Raw genomic sequence first — 18,854 nt, 5'->3', positions numbered from 1 at the left:
TTACTGCTCCGGGAAGCCACCGGACAGGTAGAAAGGATTTTCCCGCTCTGCGTCCTGTCTGCACTGTCTGATGCCTCTCTATACAAAGGGTTGGGTTTCCAGAACCATGTGGTGGTCTTCACCTGCACAGTAGCCGTTCTGCTCTTCTCAGATGAGGCTGTGGTTGCACTGAATGATGCTGGCTTCTAGCCCCTATCCGCTGGCCCCGTACCTTACCCTTGCAGAATACCCACGTCTTCCTTTCTCACTGGGCTTGGATTCTCACCCCAGAACGAAGCCGGGGGCACCATCAGTTGAGTGCCACCCGCCTGATCTCTAAGTTCAGGACCGATGCCAACGTGGTGCACAGTCACTGACCGTCCCTTCAAACCCTGCCATATTGGTACCCTACCCATCTCTTAATGCTGGCATCTTTCCCTTGCCAGGCATGTGCCACGAAGACCATTATCTGCTAACGCCGCATTTGAGTGAAGTTAGGCAGAGAGTAGCTAGCCAGAGCAACAGTTTTGCTGCCAATGAAAACCACTGCAGGAACCCAGGGTCCTGAGTGAAGCCGGGCTCAGAGCAGTGGCGGGGGAGGATGGGTTAGTTATTCCAGCTCTGTAGTATCTCTCGCTGATCTAACCTCAGACAAGAGGGTGCGGTGGGTGAGGGAGGGAGGAATGAAAATGGAATGAGCGAGGGCCGGAGTGGAGGAGTAAAAAGCGAAGAATCCCACCCAGATCCATGGCTTGGGGAGGTGCTTGGCATGGGGTGGGTGGGTGAGGGGGGAGAGAACAAACGGTGAGGGGTTTCTGCTCTGGGTGATCCTGGTTGAAGTGCAGGTGGTAGAGGGTGGTTCTTGTCTCGACAGAAGCGGCAGATGACAAGCCCTGACCGGGTCACGCTCTACGGGCTGATGGTGAAGCCCATCCAAAGATTCCCTCAGTTCATTCTGCTGCTGCAGGTACCTTAAACTGGAGTCTGCGCTCTTACTGGGGGGTTGGGGGAGAAAGGGATGGAGCCACCGGGCAGGGAAGTGGCCAGATCTCAGGGCTGGCAGGATGGGGACAGTCAGTCTGGTGTCTCTGAGTCAGCACCTCAGCTGGCGTAATTCCACAGGAGTCAGCGAAGTGATGTGGGTTTACATCCTCTGAGTCCCTTGACGTGCTAGAAATTCCATCTGAAACCCACTCCCAGGGTCAGGAGTGGCGGAAGCTCCGTAAAAGTGTGGGGGGGGCCACTGGCGCCCAAACCATGGCCCCATCCCCCGTGCCGCCTCTTTACCCCAAGGCCCTGCCCCCTGCTCGCTCCTCTCTGCCCCCGAGGTCCCCCCTCTCGCCCTTACGTCTGTTAAAAAGTGATGGGGCCTGACCCCCCCTTCCCTCCTTTTCCGGCGCCCCTGCCCAGGGTTTAGCCGAGGCTGGCCACTCCCAGTGTCTGGATGTGTATAGAAGAGCTCTGTGACGGGTTCCCCCAGGATGCCACTTACAACTGAGGTACCACCGAGCCCGCCTGACCCACCAGCCTGGGCTCCTTTCACACTGTGGTGCCGTGATAAGTTGCCAAACTCTCCAGGCTCTTTCACCAGCACACACACAGGTAGGGACACACCCAGCTGCAGGTTCACACACATGTGGAGATCAGCTCTGCATGGGAAGGCTCAGCTAAGGCACCCCCCAGTTGCTAAGGCATTCCCCCCCCCGGAGTGTAAACCCCAATTTATACCGTCTTGCGCTGCACAGGGAACTGTACAGCGTAAGCTCATGAATTTCGCCCCCTCCCTCAATGTGGAGGAAGATGTGTAACAGCTTTCTGCCCCAAGTATGATTTCCACCCTGGTTTTAGACCAAACAAAACCAAGTTTACTAACTACAAAACCGCAAACTGAGCTTAGCATACTAGACAGGTAGGATATGAAGTAGCAAATTCTTACCCTGAGTGATACAGGCTGGCAGATTCTTAAGGCACAAACTGCCTTGGCTTTCCCAGGTTTTCATACACCGGCTAAATATCCCTCTAGCCTGGGAACATCACTTCCCCCAGTTCAGTCCTTGTTCCTCAGGTGTTTCCAGGTGTGTTGTTGTAGGGAGAGTGAGGACCGCCCATGATGTCATTTTCCCCCTTTTATATCTTCTTCCCACTTGTTGGAAAGCTCTTTTGCTGTGACCTGGGTCAAACAGTTCCCATGGTGTACAGCTATCTCTGAGAGGTTTCTGTTGCACACTGTTCTGGGGTAATCCTTGTGCTTGTGTGCATTTCCTCAATTCGCCATTAACATTGCTTGGCCTTTTTACTGTTGTACCTGAAAGGCTGCTTGTGAGTGGCTTTTTCAACCTCCCACATAGCGAAACTTCTTAACTTCACACACGCCGATAGCACATACAATCCAACGAGATATTACTGTCTAGCAGATCAAGACTCTTAGAATGATCCCTCACAAGGCGCACTTTGTACAAACGTATCCTAACGACACGACAGTGGTGAATATTGGGGTGCCAGGGTGTCACAAGCTCCCACTCAGCAGAGGTTCTGCCATCGGGGCCCCTGAGCTCAGCACGGTGGGAGAACGAAACAAAATCAACGCCTCTTCCTCCCACTTCTTCGTGCCTGGGGAGCATGAAGCCGCCAGGCGAGGGACCTGCGCAGGGCAGTTGAGCCTCCTGGGGCTCCACATTGTGCCTTGGGGGAAGAGTCCGTGGTGCGTTGATCACCCTGGCGGCCGCAGAAAGTGTCCCTACGTGTACGCAGGTGGGCGGCTGCTGCTCCCCAAGTCTCTGCGCAGTCCAGGCCTGTCTAAAATCCAATTGTTTTCAGGAGTGCTGCTTGGGGGTGAAAATCTGAGTGCCGTGCCGTCAGGGGCTCCCTCCGGCCCACAGCTTGGCCTGCCTGTGATCTCCCTCCCTGGTGACTTGATTTTCCTCTCTCCCTCTTTCACCCCAGGATATGCTGAAGAACACCCCGAAAGGCCACCCGGACAGGCTGTCGCTCCAGCTCGCCCTCACCGAGCTGGAGACGCTGGCGGAGAAACTCAATGAGCAGAAGCGAGTGGCCGACCAGATGGCTGAGATCCAGCAGCTGACCAGGAGCGTCAGTGACCGCAGCAGCCTTAACAAGGTGGGGGCTTGAGCTCCTGAGCGACGGGCAGGGCTCAGCGTCTCTGGTCGGGAAACTCCCCTTCCCCGCTCTGCCCACTAGATGACAGTGTGTGTACGTGAATAGCTTCGGAACCCCTACCCCAGCTGTAGCCTATGGCAGAGGATGGCTGGAAAGGGTGGTTCTCTCCTCTCCCCAAATGTTTGTTCGAATCCATTTCTGGCTGGGCACAAAACTCTCCCTAGTTTAGGAAGCTACCTGCTCGGGCTCTAGCCAGGTGTGTGCACCTACTTGCTAACAGCATCTTCGCTGGTGCCGGGCAGGAAGGCACTGGTCCGGGGAGGTCAGACTAGATGGTCCCTGTGAATCTGCTTTGCCCATTCGGTTGGGGTAAGGGAGAGGGAAAGCCTGGACTGAATATCTGAGGCCCCCGGAGCGGATTCTGCCTACGACCATGGTGTGGAGAAGACCATCTACTAGGTTGGGTTGTGGCTGACGTGTCCCTTGGTCAGAAGAATTCCCAGTTTCTTTCTCTGGTGATCCATGGTGCTGTCCTCTGGCTTACAGTGCTAGGATCAAAACGTCTTCCTTCCTGGATCCTCCTCCTCCCTTCACCCAACATCCTTCCCACGGTCGCCTGCTGAAGTCGCTCGCTGTTTGTGTTTCACCCCCATACACCTGCTCTCTGCGAGGGAACCGTTAGTGCCACACTGCACCCCTTTGTCCTCTGTTCTCATGGCCCCACTTGCTGGCTTTCACGCTACCCTTGGCAAGTTGGACGTGGCTTTGTCCTTTATCTGCTCAGCTCCGCGTCTCAGGGCTGGCCAGGATGATGGTCTGGCCAGCCTGTGGCATCTAGCCCTGAGTGTTGGCTCTCGAACAGATCTCTGGAGCCTGGATGGTGTTGTCTGAGCGGGACCCATACTCGAATCCCTCCGATTTGACCGCGCTCTCCTGCTCCGGAGCTGAACTCTGCAGCTCGGGTTCATCAGTTTAAAATCCATCTCAAACTTCCTTGGCTGGCTGGCATCTGCCTGGCTGTCTGCAAGGGGGCTTCTGCCAGGAAGCCTGGGCGCAGTGACCAGGCAGTGTGCCTGGGCATGCTCTCTGCCAAAGGAAGGGATGGAGGCTGTGTCTTATTCCAAGTGAAAGCTCCGATTTGAGAGCACCTCGAACGCATCAAGACCTGGGGATGGGTCGTCCGTGGCTTCTGATAAACTCTCCCTTTTCAGGCTGCTGTTACCAGCTCAGTTCAGCCCAGACAGTCCAGCCCAACCAGGGCCTGGGTTTGCGGCTCCTTAGCCTGGGTTCGCGGCTCCTTAGCCAGCTGTGTGAGCACTTGGGCTGCTCCAGTACCCATCCTTGCCATTTCAAGTGCTGCTGGGCATTGAATGGGAGGCCGGGGCAGTGCACTGGTGCCGGCACCAAGGTTCATCTGAGCCGGCTAAGTGCAGTGACAGCCCAGCTAGGCTGGGTGGCAGTTCAGAGTGCAAAGTGTGGGGGCATTTGGGCTTAGTATGGGTGGGAAGAGAGTGAGGCGAGGGAGCCCGCTGTGTCCCCCAGCTAAGCACGCCCCTCCTCCCCCATAGATTGGACTCTACATGTTGGGGAGGGGGGCAGGTGGAAGACCTCATGGAGAGGGCAGGTTGCCAGCACGTAGCTCATCTGCTGGGCCATGGGGGTGCCGCAGGGAATGCCCCATCTCCTTGGCCGACCTGTAAGTTTCCCCAGCCCGGCAGGCTCCTGTCAGGTGGGGCTTACAAAAGATGGGTCAAAGCACCAGGGCAATCCCTGGAAACAGGGATGTTACCCTGCTAACTACCTGGCTGGTAACGGGGCTCTTCTGCCTACTCTAGCATGGCACAGGCCGGTCCGTGCTGAGGTGACTGCCGATGGCTGCTGCAGCTCAGAGGCCGCGTGGGGCAGCCCGCATGGATTGCTGGTCTCCTGTCTCTCAGATGGGCGGGGGGCCTGTACGACTCTCGGCCAGGCTAACTGGCATCCAGACGCTGCGTTATTGCTCAGAGTCTCTGGTTAACATGAAATCGAAGAGCACTGGGTGGAAATCCCCCTGCCCTCGGCGTTTACTCCTTGAGAGGAGAGAGACTGGAAGTCAGTCAGCGAGATTTCGAAATAGCCAGGGCCAGGCATTTGCAGAACATCGTGTGACTGGGCAGCGCTGGGGCTGAGCGGTGGCACAATCTGCTCTGCAGAGGAAATGAAAGCAAAGGGACTCGTCCTGCAAAGCGGGGGACTTTCGGGCTCTGAGACTTGCTGCTGCGGGTTTTAAAACGTAGCGTAGATGGACCCTCAGTCATTGGCACTGTCCACCTTTCCCCCCCGCAGCTGGGCTCAGAGACTCCGGGACCGAGGAACAAAGTTCTGAAGTGGCCCCTGAGCCCGGTTCTGCTGGGTTGTAGCTCAGTGTACTGTTGCTGCTGTGCTGTGGAGTCCTATTGGTTACATCTCTGTACTGGAGCAAATAGTTACTGTAATGAATCCGTTAGGGCTGCTGTCTCTGCTTTGTGCACTGGGCCCGCTCCGAACTGCACGGCAGAACTCCGATCCTCCTGCTCTGAAAGCCCAGGCCCCTTGAGCTAAAGGAGAAACCCCAATAGTTGTTAGCAATATAGGGCCTATGACACAGAGCTGAGCAGTTCTGATTCCGTTCAGCAGGGGGCAGTGGTGCGCATGCACGTGATTAGCTAGGTTGTTCCCCTATCTTCTTCTTTCCTAATAAAGGACCTCCTTGCGCTTTTTCCTCTGCAGCTGCTGAATTCAGGGCAGCACCAGCTGCTGCTTTGCGAGACCCTGACGGAGACGGTTTACGGGGACCGTGGCCAGCTGATCAAATCGAAGGAGCGCAAAGTGTTCCTGCTGAACGACATGCTGGTGTGCGCCAACATCAACTTCAAGTACGTTGGCAGCATTCATTTCCTCCGGGAGCCCGTCATAAACGTTGTCCCCGCAGCCCTGGAGGAATCCGCGGGGATATACTATCAAGGTTCCACACAAGGAAATCCAACTAAAAAAATGGAGGCCGACCTTTATAAAGCGCCGCCTCTGTTGTGTCTCCAGGAAAACCACTGGCATCTCTGCTGGGATTTGGCATTTTTCTTTGCAGTCGTTCTGGCAACCTTGGGTCAAATGGATCCCTGGTGTAATCCCATTGGCTTCGACAGAGTTATACCAGTGATAAATTATGGGCCGTTTGACTTTAAAATATGCCTTTGATTGCACTTTCCCAGCATTGGCGAGTTACCCAAGAGCTGCTGCAGAAAAGCTCCATTATGTGGCTATAAACATGTAGGTGTTAGAACAGTGAAAATGGCCCAGTAAATTGCCAGTCGCTGCTGCGGTTAGCTGCAGCAAACTGGGATAACCTACAGCCCTGCACTGTCTGCCTGCAGGTTTGCTGTGCAAGCTTGTCTAGCCTGGATCCCCGTGTAGTCTCTTACTGCAGAGTGCTGCCCTGGGCCCCCGACAATCATAATTTGCCTCCTAATATTTTACCTATCATGGTTACAGCCTCTGGGTCGAGCTCCTTGGGTTAAGAGAATGTGGTGACTGAAGCCCTATAGTGCATAATAATCGACTGGAGTAAAGATTTAAGGCTAAAACTTTTCAGCGTGGATGTTTGAAGTTAGGCACTTAAAGAAGACATTGATCCGCTCTGCTCAGCCTCTGTTTTTGGGCCCCACAAAGAAGTTAATGTATTAGAGACGGGGGGGCCAACCTGAGCCTGAGAAGGAGCCAGAATTTATCAATGTACATTGCCAAAGAGCCACAGTAATACGTCAGCAGCCCCCCATCAGCTCCCCCGCTCTAGCGCTTCCTGCCCACTGGCAGCCCCCATCGATCAGCACCTCCCCCTCCCTCCACGCACCTCCCGATCAGCTGTTTTGTGGCATGCAGGAGGCTCTGGGGGGGAGGGAGAGGAGTGAGGGCACGGCAGGGGAGGGGGCGGGAAGGGGTGGAGTGGGGGCAGGGCCTGTGGCAGAGCCAGGGGTTGAGCAGTGAGCACCCCCGACACATTGGAAAGTTGGTGCCTGTACAAGGAGCCGCGTATTAACTTTTGAAGAGCCGCATGTGGCTCTGGAGCCCCAGGTTGGCCACCCCTGTCTTAGAGAGAGACCAGAGGAGAGCAGCGAAAAGGTTTAGAGAACGTGACGTGGGAGGCAAGGTTAAAAGAATTGGACCTGTTTAGCCTTGAGAAAAGAAGACTGAAGGGGAAACATGATAACAACCCTTTACTGTTGTCAACAGAACAGTGATCAATTGTTCTCATTGTCCACTGAGGGTAGCACAAGACGTCATCGGCTTATGTTATTTTATTTTTTTTGCAGCAAGGGAGATTCAGGTTCGATATTGGGAAAGTACTTTGCAACTCTAAGGAGAGTTAAGCACTGGAACAGGTTACCTAGGGAGGCTGTGGGATCCCCATCACTGGAGGTTTTTAAGAACAGGTTGGGCAACTCCCTGTCCGGGATGGTCTAGATTTACTTGGTCCTGCCTCAGCGCACGGGGAAGGACTAGGACTCCAGCCCGAATCTTCTATCATTCTATAAGTAGCTTGATTTCCAAAGGTGCTGAGTGCCCCTTTGCAGCTGCCTGAATGTGCATTTCCACACCTGAATCAGAACACTTTGCCCTAAGGGATTTGCCTAAGAATTCAGATGGTGTCAGAGCCGGGATTTGAACTCGGGACTTCCTGCTTTCCAGAACTACTAGATCAGGTCTCTCTCTTCAGAGCAGAGGGTAGAAAACAGTAGCTGCAACATCCAGGGAAGGGAGAGAAGCGGAGGACTTGCATGCAATTGTGGTAGTGACCTTTGTTAATCTTTTCTCTTTCCAGGCCCGTGAGTACAAGGTAGGCTTAGCACGTGGTCTGGTCTTTTTGCCCCATGCGTTGGGGGTGCAGATTATGGTGGAAGGTATTAACATGCTGGTGCAGGGTGTGGAATGCAAGTTTCGAAGCAAGGGAGCTGGGCTTGCAAATATTTCTGCTTTTTTCTGGTCTAGAGGTGTTCTCCTAGCATGACCTGACTGTTCCCTCTTGGTGCCGCAGGGTTCGGGCTTGGCTGGGGATGGGGAAGTTGGTGGAGTGTAAGGATGATTGTTTAGGGAATAACAGACTCTTCCCCCTCTGCAGAGGCCAATTGGAAATCAGTAGCCTCGTCCCTTTGGGCCCCAAGTATGTCGTGAAATGGAACACTGCCCTCCCCCAGGTGCAGGTGGTAGAAGTTGGGCAGGAGAACAGCACATACGACAAAGACAACGTGGTCATCCAGAACGCGGGAGCCAAAAAACACGCGTCGGCCAGCCAGTCATCCAGTGAGTATCCGCTCGGCGGTGGGGGTGTAGCACACCAGCTTAGTGTGCTCGGTCTTCCTCTAGTCGGTGGCTGCTTCGCAGAGGATAAGAGTCTACTACTGTTACCAGCCAATGGAGTTACTCCCACAGCTCCAGTGGCAGAGCCCTATTTTTAATGCTCAAGGTTCAAGTGGGCGAGGTGGGAGGAGAAGAGGGAAGGGATAGGAGGGGGAGCAAGGGGATCTATGGAGACTCAGGAACTGCTGGGACCTCCCCTTCCCAGCCAGGACCTGGCTGCACCACTATCTGATCCCTGGCCCAATCCTGGACCCCACAGCGGCTGCTCCAGCCCCTCCGGGTCCCATCCTCATGTCAGCCCCCCAGGTGGGCTCCAGCATTCATGGAGGCAGAGCCCCAGCAATATTTCCGTTGTGGAATCATGAGTGCGCACCGGATCCACCCCCACCCAGGTTCACTCCAGTGGTGGCAGTGGGTGATTAGGGCTTTGCTATGCAATCTGGGTCAATCTGGGAATTTTACTGGGATGTGCCGTTGAGTTGGGCCATGGTGATGTGGTAGAGCATGGTGCCTTCTTCAGATCGCTGACCTCAAAGGAGGGGTTCCCCAGCCCTTCCCTCCCCACCGCATTGATCCCCGCACCCCTGGTGGCAGCACCCCATCAATGCTCGGCTGCTCTCTTCAGTGACTGAACTCAGCAGCGTCCGCTCTAGCCAGCCCCTCCTGTGTGATGGAAGGGGAAGAATCGCGTCTTTCCTGAGCCCAGAGACCTGGTCCCTGCCTCGGTGTTTGTTAGACTCAGAGGTTGCCTGAGCCCGTGACTCCTCAGTCACATGAGGGCTAGCACGGGAATGACTCCCCGCCTGTTGCTGGCTGGGCCTCTGCAGCGACGTTTTGCTGATGACTAACAAACGTTGCCTGTGCCTCTTGTTTTGGTTTGCCAGCTAGGGGGACTTCCTCTGTGGGCAGTATTGAAACTGAAGATGTAGAAACTTCCGCAAGCAATAAACACGTCTTGGGAGTTGCTTGTATGGGACCAGAAACCGGAGCCCTTTGCTGCTTGGGTTCCTGGACATGTCTCATTGTGTCCCTGCCCGTGGCTGTTCTTGACCCATCTCCATTCTACCCTCTCCAGCCCCCTTGTGCCTGTTCTCTTACAGTCGGGACTATCAGGTGGAAAGATTGTCTTTGAACTTGTTGTTTCTGGGCCAATGTTTTATACCCCAAGGAGCTGCCTTTGTGCTGCCTCAATCGCCATTAGCTGTTGGAACGACTGACCTTGAAACGTGGTGGAATCTCCATCGCGTGGGGTCTTTAAATCGAGACTCGGTGTCGTTCTGAAAGTTGTGCCCTAGGTCAACCATAATCTGAGCCCGATGCGGGGATTACCGGGGGAGACTCCGGCCTACGCTACGCAGGAGTCAAACGACGACTTCTTAGCGTATGCGCAATGTGCCTCAGGTGGCACGTGACCAGGTGTCATCACCGAGTTTGGTCCGCTGGTTGGATCATTCGCTCCCCCGGCTTGGCCCGGGTACTGACTGGGAGTGTGGCATGAATGCCGATCCGTGCCCCACCCCAGAGTCAGGCTAGATCATCACAGTGATGGTTCCTTCTGGCTTTAAAATCCACGGGGTGTCTGAAGGCAGCCCCGCACTTAGGACTGTGCTGCCCTATGAGGTTGGCTGCTGAGAAGACCCAGAGTGGTGATGGCAAAAGGGCTCCGTGGAATCCCCGCTCAGAGCATGAGTGAATTTCGGCACTTGGGAAAGCCGGGGCTGGGTAACACTGTCAGAGTCTGCACAAGCTTTCCCCATGCGACCGTGCTAACGTACCCCAGTCCTGAATTCTGGCGCCCGCTGCTCTTCTGTTCCTGGACAGTCTGCCAGTTGTACGCCGGGTGAATGCGAACTTGCTTCCCCCTGGGACCCGAGCTGGGATTTGAAGCCAAGTCTTCCAAAGTGGAAGGTCAGCTGAGAAACCCACTAAGCCCCTCTCTGCCCGCTAATGCATTGCTTTCCTCCCAAGATAAGGTGTACCTGGGTCCTCCACGGCTCTTCCAGGAGCTCCAAGATTTGCAGAAGGATCTGGCTGTGGTGGAGCAGATCACCCTACTCATCAGCACCCTCCATGGCACCTACCAGGTAATGGCCAGGCAGTTCCCCTTCACAGTCCGTGTCAGCTCTGTCTCTCCAAGCTGATTCCTGCCAGCAGGTCTCTAGTCAGTTGGGAATGGGATTTACTAAAGAAATGGAGCTATTTCCCCTGTGGTCAGCGAGCCACAAGCTGGTTTGTGACTTGGACATAACCAAGGCTGGAGGAAGCCACTGCAATCTGGAAATCAGACCCCAAGTTAGTGGTCTAAACGCCAAAGAACATAACCTTGGAGCAGGGCAGAAAATGGCACCGAATGAGGTTTTTGTCGCTATCTTATTTCTAAAGCAGCTGTCCCTCCTCACTAACCACAGTCCTACGTACCCCTCCCCAGCACCTATACCCAACGTTGCTACGCTGGCTCTTTAGCTGGGGAGGCAGGCAGATCCTTGCTCTGTGGATGTCCTACAGTGGATGGCCATTGGCTTCCCCAGGGACCTCCAGACATACCAACTTCCTGATGGACTTGGTTCTCCACCCTTGGCAGTGTGGGTGCCCATGCTAGTCCAGGGCCCCGCTCTTTGCTGTTAGTGGGTGGGCCTTTGGGTGCAATCTGATGGTAACTCCTGGACTCCTGCCTGGCCGTCTCTGCCACGCTCTGATACCTGTATCTCAGGGGTTTCCTTTTCTCTCTTGCTTCCAGAATCTGAACATGACTGTGGCCCAGGATTGGTGCCTGGCCCTGCAGAGGATGATGAGAGTGAAGGAGGAGGAGATCCACTCGGCCAACAAGTGCCGCCTCCGTCTCCTGCTTCCAGGGAAGACGGACAAGTAAGTCTGCTCTTAGATCCCATGGGCGGGACGTTTCCTGATGCATCCCTCTGAGCATGGAGGCAGAATTGGAGGGCAAAGTCCTATTGGCCCGTTCTAGCCAATCTCCTGGTAGGCCCGTGCAGAATTGTGTGCTACAGCGTGTTCCAATGCTTTGATCAGTCCAGGTGTACGGGTCTCCGGTAACGGAAGCCTATGCCAGAGTTTAATAAGGTCTCCCTTATACCTAGTGCCCTGTACACATCTGTGGGCCAGGGCAGCTCGAATCTTGTCTTGTCCTAGCCTGGCTGGGACGTAACCAGAACAAGCAACTGGTTCAATGCCGGTGCTTTGGAGGAAGGTGTAAACCCCCTCCCAGCCTCCCTGTTAATTTGTGGTGGGGTGGAAGGAGGAACATCCTCCTCAACAGACCACCCCACACTGGGATTATGCCCTGATGTTGGGGAGACACTAAGACGATTCATGGTGGATCCTGAGCTGGTGGAAATCAGCAGACTGTGGTACTGCTTTACACCAGCTGAGGATCTGGCCCAATATGCTTCTGATGCATCTTGGCTCCTTTTTCCTCCCTCCCCTCGTGGATCTAGTCCAGAGAGAAGGGCGGCCGGCTGAGACCACTGCAGCGATTATTGGGCCCCTCCTCCGTTCTCGCTGAGATGCAGCTCCTCAGTCGAACAGCTCAGGCTCAGGGCATAACCTGTAAAGCGTCTCCAGGCCCCGTGCTCTGCAGGGCATGGGGGTCGTGGCCCAAGAACTAGCAGCTGCCTCAGCTGCTCAATGCTGGCAACCCCCGGCTGTGACTCCTGGGAGAGCCGCGGGCCACGTGTGGGGATGTGCCACGTAAGTGACTCCAGTAGCTGCAAAGACGAGCCCTATGAACATAGTAACTGAAACCACAACAGGATGATCTCCCTGTCTCGATAAGTTTGTATGTAAACTCCCGGCCTGCCCGCCGCATGGTCAGTGCATTTCCAGCCCTACCCTTTTATCTATGGCCCCCGTGTGCCCTTTTAAACAGCTACCGCCCATCTCTGCAGGGGTGGTTGCACTTCTGGGGCGGGTGAAGTGCCCTTTGGCACAGAAGGTAGCTAGGCAAGGGCTGGGGTGTACTAGGAACCTGGGTCCATCAATGACTTTCAGTCCGACTCAGAATGGAGCTAAATTCTGGCCTCCGTCATCTTCCTGCTGCAGGTCCGGCCGTCCCATCAGCTTCATGGTGGTCTTCATCACCCCAAACCCGCTCAGCAAGATCTCCTGGGTGAACCGCCTGCACTTGGCAAAGATAGGACTGCGTGAGTAACCCTGTTTGCATGGGCAGGGCGTCCCTCTGAATGCCAATGAAGGGGCGGGGCAGGGAGGGCCTGTTGATGTCTGTGTTCCCTTTGATAGGTCAGGAAAACTAAGCATCAAAGGTCCTTGCCCAGCACATGGCATTAGGGGAGCGTGCCAAGCACAGGTTGGAACTTGGGAGCGTTGAAGCCCAGCAGAGCCACAAAGAGCTTGACTAGGAAAGGCCTTTAGCTCCTCAGTGTCGCCCAAGAGTCTCCAGAGCAGAATGTTGGATGCCCTGTATCCAAGTCAAAGAGGGATTTAGTGATGGGCCAAATCAGTCCTGTGTGTTGCTCCATTAAGATCAAGGGATCCGGCTCTCCTCTGCTGTGCAATTCTCCCATGCTGATTTGCTCGTGGTTCACTCTCGCTTTGCACTGGTGCAAATGAGTGTGCAACCTGCAGGGCAATGGAGAACCATGGTCAAGGTGGGCTTGGTTCATGAAGTCTGGCTTGGTTTGTACACATCAGATGGAGGGCTTGAAAGAGGTCTCTTATCGGGGTGACTTCCCGTTGCCTTTGATGCCTTGGAAGCTTATTCCTTCATCGTTCTGATTGCTTCATCGGGGATTAATTAAAAGGCATCACTGTGATTTTTCTTGCCTGCAGATCTTTGGTTCTGCTGCACAGCAGGCAGTCTAATACCAGGGCTATTTCATCAGGGATGTTTGTTTAAATGGAAGCTGTGCGGTCTTTCATCATGCGCCCCCCCACCTTGTTGAATAGTGGTTAAGACCCACGTGTTAGCAACTGTTGCAGTCTCTCTGCTGCAGGAGGCACTAGGCTGGCTGAGAGGTGGCAGGGATGGTGGAGAACTTCTTGGGGCGATGGCTGATTTCCCCCCGCTAGCGGTGTCAGCCATGAGATGGATGCGATGGGCAATTTTTCTCTGACTCATGCCTCTGTGCTTTTAAAAACCTGCTTTTATAAGCTTTTTTCCCCCCTGTTTTCCTGGGCATTGTGTTGTGCAAGTGCCTACCAGAAACTGCAAAGCAGGTTTGGGTAGCCAGAAAACACCATAAAATTACAAATCTAGAATGCACAAAACTTCCACAGAGGAGCTGCTTAAGTCAGGGTGCTGGGTCCGATTTCAGTGCGGGGGAGGCTGCTGGCAACAGCGGCCCCCGAGGATGTTTAGGCCCCTGGAAGCGAAGGATAAAATGTAAAAAATCAGTCTATTTTGGGAGCATTTGTGGTTTCATGTAGGTTTCCTACAACGAAATTACCAACCCAGCACAAACAGGCAACTACTGATGGAGGGAAGGCCCAGGATGCTTCAGGAAAACCTCTAACAAGTTCCCAATGTTAATTTCCATTTGGACAAACTGTTGAATGTTCTAGCTGGTTTTGTCAGCCTTTCTCGTGAAACTTACCAATGTACAGAAAATGTACCGTCCTGGATAGTAGCCTGAAATACCCTCATCGTCAGAGTTTTATATACGCCAGCCTCTCATGAGACAGGCCGGTAGTTTCAGCCATTCGTTGAGGCCTTGTTTCAGGAAAGCGCCTAAGCACATGTTTGACTTTCAGCATGTGTTTAAGATCTGTTGACTCTGCTAAGGTTAAAGTATGTGCTTAAGTACCTATCCCAAATAGGGATGCAGGGCGTTCCCAATTGGAAGAGGGTCAAAGCAGGGGCCAGTGACTTTTCCTCTGCTCCCCAGGAGTTAGGAAAGACTCGAAAACCAACATTTTAAACTACATTCATACTGGGCCAATAGTATCCCGGCCTAGATTTTTTTTTCTTTTTTCTTTTTTCAAACTGAGGCTCGGGGGGAAATTGTGTAACTGCCATTTAGAATTACAGCTTGTGAGTGGTGGTAGTGGGGGGGAAGAGTTTGGGATCGAGATGGCTCCAAGATATCTGCCCTCTGGGTGTAGAGTGAAGGGGAAGGATATAAAACAAGGAGTATTTTTACCCAGGGGAAGGGCGTGTGTTTGAAGCACTAAATAGCATGAATGTCTTTCTCTGCTATCCAAGACAGGCAGGTACAGAGAGAACAGACACACCAGGCGTTAAGTTGACAGAGCGCGCCGTTCCGTTTGGAAATTATGTCCATGGCTGACACTAGCAGCGTCAAGGCTAAAATTAATTAGCAAGTCAAAAAAACACCACACCAATTCCCTTTATGCACCTCAATATATGGAGATATGCCTATCTCATAGAACTGGAAGGGACCCTGAAAGGTCATCAAGTCCAACCCCCTGCCTTCACTAGCAGGACTAAGTACTGATTTTGCCCCAGATCCCTAAGTGGCCCCCTCAAGGATTGAACTCACAACCCTGGATTTAGCAGGCCAATGCTCAAACCACTGAGCTATCCCTCCCCTCAATACCTGGGGAACCATCCCTCTGTGTGCACAGCCCCCAGCACTATACCTCTCTGCCGGCTGGCACATACAGGAGCACCATCCCTGTGCATGCGCACAGCCCCACGCCCCAGGGCACCATCCCTGTGCATGCACACAACCCCAATCCCCAGGGCACCATCTCTTCCCCTCCTCTAGTAACCCCTGGGGTACCATCCATCTGTACACCGACAGCCCCATGGCACCACCCTGAGCATGCGCACTCCCCCAACCCCAGCCCTCAGGGCATCATCCCTCTCCGCATGCACCCTGGGGCACCACCCCTCTGTCCATCCCCCCTGGGTTTGGTGGGCTCAGGGCATCAGCTGTCATATCCTGCAGTTCAGCGCTTGCACGTTAGCGCGGCCAGCCCCGGCAGACAGGTTATGCAGAGGGGTCCCAGTCCCTGTCCCCCGGCACGTTGCAAGATGCCTGGCTCTGCCTGGCACGAGGGGCTCTTCTTGGGATGCCCCCTGCTCTGTTCTCCTGCCTGGTGTGAAGCGCAGAGAAGGGAGGGGGCATTACTGCCCACCCCTATTTAAATGGCACCCCTGACTCAAGTGTAGCTAAACCAGAGTTCAAGTAACCAAACCCACAGATGTCCCCTGAAGGCAGCACGTTCCGGGAGCTGGAACACACTCAGCGGTGTCATACGGCAGGCCTCAGTCTGGCCTCCTCCCTGGGTCTCAAACCGGAATTGGTGGGTGGAATTCTCGACTGCTTTGAGCTACTTCATTAGATTTACTTACCCCTGTATCCCCAGGGCACGTTGTGTGTGTGTGTGTGTGTGTGTGTGTGTGTGTGTGTGTGTGTGTGTGTGTGTGTGTGTGTGTGTGTGTGTGTGTGTAATGTCCATCCGGTCTCTGATCGGAGGTCTTAAGAGGAGGACAATTGTGGATCGTGACTCAGGAAGGTTGGCGTATCTCCTCTACGGGGCAGCACTCTGTGCTGTTTGGAGCGGAGGAGGGGAGTGGGGAGACTGTCTAGGCCTCTTCCTTGGCTGGCGTCCCCACGAAAGCGAGCCTGGCTGTGTTTGAGAGAACCAGGAGGGAGGAACTCAGCGCTTGGCACTCCAAGCAGCTAATGGTCAACACTGAGCGTTCACTCTCTGCATGGAAGAAAACCAGCCGGGGGCTCAGATGAAATTACAGCTCTCAGGAGACCCTTGCAGTGTGCGTCATGGCTGGGTGCTTTGAGTGCCTTCACCTGTCTTTCCCTGACACCTGCTCTGTCCCCCTTGCTCCTTTCTATAGCAAGGACCCCGTTTTACTCCTCTCTTTGGGGGGGGGGGGGGGAATCTCAGCCAGCCAGCCCCACCTGTTATTTTTCCATCCCTCTCAAAGTCTGAGCTGTAGCTCTGGACACCACCTTGTGGCCTGTGTTTACACAAACGAGATGATCACAGCGGTCGATGAAGCAGGTGGAACTGGGTACAGTGGAAGACAAGAGATTGCTCTAGAAGATGGACCCCAGCCTGGTGCAATGTGGCAGATCCTGGGTTCCTAACTGAATCCAAGCAGAAGGAACGGAACTGACTGCAGGTTTCATCTTAGGGGTCTGCAGGCCACGTTTTGGGCTTCAGAGCCTTGAGCCAGTGGCATGGCTGCATCTCCCTGTTCTTCCCAGGCTGCACCTGGGCTCTCCCGTTGACCTTCAGGGCAAGACACGTTTGTGTGCAGCATTTGATTAAGGCTCTTTGTTTTGCATTTAATTTTCTTGTAATTAAAGCGCCTGGCAGCCGCAACCATCAGCGCCCTGGAAATCTGTGACATAAATAACTCCAGCTCTTACTGCCTGGGGGCTTTCTTGAGTTGTGTTGGCTCTGAATGCTGAGGAAATGGGCCAGCACTTGGAGACTGCCTGGTTCTTAATGCCATGCTGCAGGATTCTGCTGTTTGTCCCTTCTCCAAGCTTCCTTGTTTGGACAACACGGCCTGGAACGGGTCTGTGTGCATGCAACCGTAATGCCTCCCGAGCCCACGGCTAATAGGTACGGCTGGACTCTTGGACAGAGACTTCCTAGTGTGGCCACCTTCCAGCCAACCTTGAGAATCCTGACTATGGAACGGTTGCCCAACCGGCCTTCTCCTGACGGAGTTGTATTTCTGTGTGGTGTCCTCCTTGGAAAGGCCCTGGTGGGGTCTGTTCTGCAGATGACTCCATGCAAAGAAGAGGAGGATGAGGTAAAAACAGTGACAGGCTTTCCAAAGAGCTTAGGGTTGATTTCCAAGTGCTCGGCATCCGCCCTCGAGACCAGATTTTTCACGGAGTGCTGCGCTTAGCCGCTGCCTTCGCAAACGGTGCTGAGCGCCGATGAAAATCTGGACTCTTGTTTTAGTGCTTTTATGGAAGCTGAGCTCTTCTGAAAGTTCATGAACTTGGGGGACCAAGGATGGAAGCTTCTGGCTTGGAACCTGGCCATTTTTCAGAGGGCAGCAAAGGTGCCTTAGCAGCAAAGGTCACCATCCACATGTAGGTATGACGTACCCATGTGGATGGTGACCCCTCTATGGTGACCCCGTATAGAGACGCCTCAAGGCGGATAGCTTTCACCACGCCACAAGATTTTAACCAGAGGGAGATGAGGCGCTCTGCCTAAGGAGACGTCTGGTCTGAAAAACTGGGGGATGATGGGATCAGGGAATGTTGGTCCAGTGTCTGAGTGATCAGGGCTAGAACTGCCTGGACTGTTTCATTAAAAACTGCTGTGTGTGAAACTGTGGTGCAGATGCAGAAACTGCTGATCTTCCACATAGTCTTAGCAAAAATCTGTGCCATGCCCCGTCGGACTCAGCCTATAACTTATGTCACTGGCAGCAGAAAGATCCCATTGCGATGGCCAAGATTTTTAACATTGACTAGTGGTTTGGGGTACCTCGTCTGAGACGCCTTAGAGGGCCTTGATCCTCAGAGGGTGGGTGCTTAGCAGTTGGGCCCCTTTTAAGGGGTCTTAATTTGAGAGCCCCAGAACCGAGGCACCCAAATTCACCAGTCGCTTTTGGAAAGCCGCACCTGATCTCTACTTTGTCACATCTAAGGTGGCACGTGCCACGAAGAGCAGCTTCAAATCTTCCCTTGTTTTGTAAATGGAGCACATCCCCTCGGGAAGTTTATTGCGAGTGTCTGTGTAACCCCGCAATGTCATTGGTAGCATTGCTTTTCAGAGCACGGTCGCCCTTTGATCTCTTCATTAAACGGGGGAAAGAAAGCAGGCAGATGATTCTGGGCGGCCGCAGCTCCCCTGCGCGCTCAAGTCCCCCGGCAGCGGAGAGTTCCCTGGCGACACTTGCGTCCCTTCTTATCTTTGTTTCTGTTTAACTCCACCAGCCACTGCAGCAAAAAAAAAAAAAAAAAGTTTAATGGAAGAAAAATTCATTTGAAATCTTATTTGAATGCCTGGATTCCCCCAGGCTGGAAGGAGTTTTGATTCTCTTGTTTTTAACAGTTTGTTTTTTTTATCTGGGATGCCTGCGGGGAAATCCTGTAACCACCAGTTAGGAATAAAAACGCATTAAAGCCTCATGTGAAGAAATGTTTTGTTATTTCTTTTCCTTTTTTTTTTTTGCTGCCGCTGCTCGGGCCTGGCTCTCTCTGCTCCGTGCTGCAGTCAAGAGCTCAGTGCGTGAGCGAAGGTGAATAAGCGCAAAGAGCTGCTCTTAGTCCTTGGAAATGCATTTCCTTGTGGCTAACGTTGGTTCCACCCGTTAGGTTCATTGGGAGCAGATGAGCCATATGCATTTTAAACCCCGTTGATCAAATCTGCTGTTCATCCTTTAAAGCTCAAAGCCAACGTTTCTCAACTTTTTTGATAGCAGGGACCGGCTTGCTGCCTTCCTAAAGTGTCAG

The 18,854-nt window shown here is 53.7% G+C and overlaps 1 protein-coding gene across 1 annotated transcript in view; it reads left to right on the top strand.

The window, feature by feature from the left end:
• Positions 1-18,854, top strand: part of ARHGEF10L (Rho guanine nucleotide exchange factor 10 like) — a 161,438-nt gene that overhangs the window by 83,650 nt on the left and 58,934 nt on the right. The window contains exons 13-20 of the mRNA XM_026659969.2: positions 854-946; positions 2,923-3,096; positions 5,845-5,990; positions 7,931-7,945; positions 8,228-8,409; positions 10,435-10,550; positions 11,204-11,331; positions 12,523-12,623. Of these exons, the coding sequence (XP_026515754.1) occupies positions 854-946; positions 2,923-3,096; positions 5,845-5,990; positions 7,931-7,945; positions 8,228-8,409; positions 10,435-10,550; positions 11,204-11,331; positions 12,523-12,623 (955 nt within the window). The remainder of the gene's footprint in view (positions 1-853; positions 947-2,922; positions 3,097-5,844; positions 5,991-7,930; positions 7,946-8,227; positions 8,410-10,434; positions 10,551-11,203; positions 11,332-12,522; positions 12,624-18,854) is intronic.

The sequence above is a fragment of the Terrapene carolina genome, unplaced genomic scaffold (assembly GCF_002925995.2).
Source record: "Terrapene carolina triunguis isolate 2854851 unplaced genomic scaffold, T_m_triunguis-2.0 Scaffold714, whole genome shotgun sequence".
In the NCBI taxonomy this organism is placed as follows: domain Eukaryota; kingdom Metazoa; phylum Chordata; order Testudines; family Emydidae; genus Terrapene; species Terrapene triunguis.
Note: the sequence above shows the minus strand (reverse complement) of the source record. Positions and strands in the feature narration are given on the sequence as shown.